This window comes from Oreochromis niloticus, linkage group LG6, assembly GCF_001858045.2.
Source record: "Oreochromis niloticus isolate F11D_XX linkage group LG6, O_niloticus_UMD_NMBU, whole genome shotgun sequence".
Lineage (NCBI taxonomy): Eukaryota > Metazoa > Chordata > Actinopteri > Cichliformes > Cichlidae > Oreochromis > Oreochromis niloticus.
In genome coordinates, this window is record NC_031971.2 from 16,154,788 (window position 1) to 16,159,673 (window position 4,886).

Genomic DNA, 4,886 nt, shown 5'->3' on the forward strand with positions numbered 1-4,886 from the left:
GTTATGCCTTCCTCATAAGGACTGTGACAGTCCACATGTTGTGTTATAAATAAAACAACCTGGACACATTTTGGTACCAACAAGTCATGTCATCGTTTTTTTGTTTTGTTTTTTTTTTAAGAGAGGGGTATTTGAAGTAAAAATACTCCATTAACGTCTGCTCTATCCACCAGCTATGTCTCAAAAAAAAGAAGAAAAAAAAAGAGCTGCGTAGCCCACAGCTAAACCGTTTCCCTCCTCCTCATCAATAAATAAATAGATGAATAAATAAAAGAATATTAATATGTCTGGGAGAGCCACTTTGCACACTGTAGTCATGGAAAAACGTCCGATTAAATGTTAAAGTTTGTTCTTTAATGAAACACATATTGCAGTTCAATAAATAAATTAATTAAAATTACATGGATGTAATAAATTAATAGAATTATTTAACCAGGGAACCAAAAGCAACATACATTACAGAAATAAGTTACCTCAGCTAAACAGCAATACAGCAAAAACCTGTACGGATATATTTATGTGCATCGACTGGTTCCAATGAAATATTTACATTGTACACGTATACTTCCATGAAGCTGTTTCTTTTTCTCTTCAAGAAAAACAAAAAAACAAAAACAAAAACAAAACATTACTTAAACAAGGTGATTTAACAAGCAACGACTCCATAACGATGCGCGTATATTTATACAAATAAATAGCAGGAGAGGGGGAAAACATACATAAAATAATATAAAAAACAGAATACTATCTCATATATATCTCGATTGTACCATCTCAGACGTTAAAAGTCGTAAAAAAATTTTTTTGTGACTGTACGTTTTACAGTCGTTTCCCTTTAAACCAGAACAACACGCTTAACTTGCTGTCAGAATTTGATTTTCTCAAGCAAAACGAGGAGGAGGAGGAGAAGGGGGGTGGGGTGGTAGTGTTGGGGGGTGGGGGGGAATCCCAATAAATATATAATGAAGTAAACATGACCTCACTCAATAAATACTTCATAAGACACCGGCCCACGCTGGATTGTAAACTTATTGTAGCCGGCGAGAAATCAAATTTTCTTTTAAATAGCGAAAAAATCTGTAGAAGCCATCCCAGTCACTCCCTGTTTTGATAATCCCACATACTGAGGCCTAATAATAATAATAATAATGATAATAATAATAATAGTAATAATAATTAGAATAATATTAACCTTAACTTAATCCAAACCCAGGGTATCTTGAAAAATAGATCCCCGACTTTGAGCACACGTGGTAACAAAAATAAGTGGAATTAGTTACACATTTAGACACAAAATGAAGTGTGTGTGTGTATGTGTGTGTGAGACAAGGAAGTTATTCATTTACACAAGGATATTTGGCAGTAATCTAATATTAGCTTAAAAGAACAAGTGGTGTGTCGTCCTCTTAATCCCCCTCGTGGACCCTGAATAAATGTCAGACTGCACTGTCATGAACTTGGAGGGGGGGTGGGGGGATATAGCTTATCCTATAAGCCAAAAATATAAACACCAATATTCACCAACCAAGTGCTTTGAGTTAAATGGCCCCGCTATTTTCACTTTGAGGGTGGGGAAGGTGGGAGTTCTAAGCCAAACTATAGTCACCATTTGAAATGAATTATAAATACAAATTAAAGCGTAGAGTCCTGTAAGTCATACTGCGTTGGCATTAAAAAGGTGAAGCATAGTAAGTGTGGAAACAGTGGTCTTACTTGCTCTGTCAAACGACGCTTTACTTGACTCCACATCTTCCTCTCAGCGAGTAAAAGACGTGACTGGATCTGTTTTTTCTTTCTCTCGAGTTTTTTCTCTCTCTTTTTCTTTTTTGTCAGTCATTGTTCGATTTCAGGATTTTTTTTTTCGAACTTCAAAGCACAAAGTCATCGATGATTGAAAAAAAGGTGTGAGATAGGAAATATGATACAAATCATCTCTAAACAGTTCCAAGTCTTTTTGAGGGTGGTGTTTTTTTTTTCAGACGCATGCAGAGTACTTCATTCGTTTCTGTTTCTGTCGCTGGTTGCAAAACCAGACACGCACCACGTTCTTTTTCAGGTCCAGCTTTTCTGCGATTGCTGCGATTTTCTCCGAGGAGGGACGCGGCTGAATGGCAAAATAGGCCTCCAGCGATCTCTTCTCCGGTGCGGCTATCGACGTGCGCTTCCTCTTTTTCTCCGCGCCGTTGAACAACTCGGGTTTATTAAGTTTCTCCCTGTGTGATTTCTCGGCTTCTTCTAGCCACGCTTGCAGGATGGGCTTCAAAGCGATCATGTTGTTGTGTGAGAGCGTGAGGGACTCGAATCGGCAGATGGTGCTTTGGCTGAGGGAGCCCACCCCAGGAATCTTCAGACTGGCTAATGCTGCCCCTACATCCGCCTGGGTAACCCCGAGTTTGATCCGTCTCTGCTTAAACCTCTCCGCGAAGGCTTCCAAGTCCCTTGGATCGGCGTCCACGTCGTTCATGCCCATGTGCGGCGGTAGCCCGTGGGCATGAGCCATGTTGATAGCTGCCTGGTGCATGTGGTTCATGCCCGCCATGTGGGCAGGGTGCGCAGGCGTGGAAACCACCGAGCCATCCGGTCCTGCCATGGCTCCTAGTGCCAGTCCAGGGTGATGTGATCCAGCAGGTCCCCCTCCAGTGCCTGGTGAGGCTGGTGGTGATGGTGGTGGTGGTGGTGATGGTGGCCAGCCAGGGCGGATGGATGAGAGATAGGCACCGAGGAGGAAGAGGAGGAAGACGACGTGCAGGGGAGAGTGTTCATGGTGTGGTAGGTTGCGTCCGGCTTGAAGGGACTGTGATGTGGTGGGTGGTGGTGGCTCTTGGTCTGCGAGACTATATCCACCGCCGCTAGAGCTTCAGCCCGGGCCAATAAACTCTCATCCAAGCCTCCGAATATATTGCTCTGCAATTGCAAATAGAATGCACACATAACTGTCAGCAGGGAATTCTCCCTCCACTCCTCGGTTTAAAACATTTCCAGAATGTGAAAAAAAGAAATCCTAAAAAAAAGGAGGGAGCACACAAAACAAGACACATGCAACATCCCAGGTCATAAAAATTAATACGAAAGGCAAAGCCGACTGAATACATAAGTTGAGCAGAGAGGAGGAAAAAAAATATGGAGGTGTTGGGTGATTTGCTGTGCAGACATGAAAAAAACATCAAGCAACGAAAAAAAAAGTGGGCTGTCAAAATGTGCCTTTAAGCAGTGATTATGCAGAATACATACCGGTGGGGTTGGGAGACAGGCTCTGCGCATCGCCTCCGAGCTGCTGCTGCTGCTGCTGCTGATGATGGTGCTGCTGTGTCGGGAGGATGAGCAGGAGGACGAAGGTGCATTGGAAGTCAGAGTGGAGGACGAGGAGGAATGCAACGAGTACTTGGGTTCGGGCAAGCTGGTGTGGGCCATGGCAAAAGGCTGCTTGCTGTTCAGAGACATCATCATCATATTTGCGGGCGTCCAAGCCTCGGCAAGTTCCTTTTAATAAGTTAAGACTCCGCCTCCTCTGGTCGGGAGTTGAAGCCCAATTGCTTCGCAGGAATCTCAAGTCACCGTCGAATAAAGTGTCGGCTGAAGACGGTCGTCCAACACTGAATCACATCTATTTATTATTGCGCGCGGAGGTAACGGAGAGGCGTCTCGTCTTTTTGTGGCGAATGAGATATCACAGACGCCAACAAACCATGCAGCCGAGCGCCGATGATACCTCTTCCCGTTGCGGACTTGTGGCGCAATGGTTCAGAAACACTTTGTGCCTTTTCTCCTTCAGCTTGCCCCCCCCACCTTGTACTACACAAGTATGTTTTCTTTGTTGTTGTTGTTGTTGTGTGCCTTGGATTATTTTTGGCAGAGCTCCTCATCAACGACGCCAGCAAGAAAAAAAAAGTTTCTCTCCGTCTCTTAGGATTTCCAAAAATACTTCAAGTTTGAAAACTGTTGCCGTTCTCGTTGACCTCTTTATTTTTTCCCCTCAAAAGTTTCCGTCTTGATATGACCGTAAGTGAGAAGTAATGGCGATGACAGTCTCTGTATTGTACCTCTTCGACTACGTTGAATGCTGCGGGGACCCGAACTGCCTCTGCTCTGAGGCGAAGGGCAGACTGAGTCTCTCTCCGCCTCTCTCTCTCTCTCTCTCTCTCTCTCTCTCTTACACACACACACACACCCTCTCCCTTCTCTCTCTACAGCGCTCTCAGTGTCTCACCCACTCGCACACACACACACACACACACACACACACACACACACACACCCTTTTGAGCACACCTGAAAAAAAAAAACCCTTTCATGATTTATTATTCTTCATTAGCCACACCACCACCACCACCACAGCCGCCGCCGCTGGGGACTCTGCGCATGGGCAGTCTACAACAAGGCATTTATTTCAAATGAATCTACTTCATCACCAACACCACCAACACCTCGTTACCAACGCGTCCAATAAAAGTCGGAATCCCGGTTTGTTGTAACAGAAAATATTTATATATTTTTAAAATCTTGGATTTAAAATCTTGAATTTTTAAAAAAAAAAATCACATAGAAATATTGAGCGCGGAGGGAGCAATGGAAGTAAATTATCACGACGGACAGGGACAGCTCCCCTTTACACAAGTTTTTCCGCTATAGTAAAGGGGGAAAACTAATTACTACGATAACTAAAGGTTTCACAGAGTTTTGAAATAGGAATGGCAAGTGACTCGATTACTATCTTAACATCCAAAGTAAAAATCATATGTAATTATTCTAAATATATAACCATATTTTGTAATCTTGAAAAAAAAGAAAACACCTAAAGAATCACGAATTGTACCTAATTTAAAAAAAAATGTTATTCCTCTACGTTGAATTCTATGCGTAAAGGCTGCACGTTAATGAATGACAAT

At 42.9% G+C, this 4,886-nt stretch overlaps 1 protein-coding gene across 1 annotated transcript; it reads right to left on the reverse strand.

Moving 5' to 3' along the window:
* Positions 1-332: 332 nt before the first annotated feature.
* Positions 333-4,218, reverse strand: pou4f2 (POU class 4 homeobox 2). Its single transcript, XM_003449672.5, is given in 3 exon segments — positions 333-2,613; positions 2,616-2,904; positions 3,232-4,218. Coding segments are annotated over 3 exon segments (1,146 nt in total). The 5' UTR covers positions 3,451-4,218; the 3' UTR covers positions 333-1,975.
* Between the last annotated feature and the right edge of the window lie 668 nt (positions 4,219-4,886).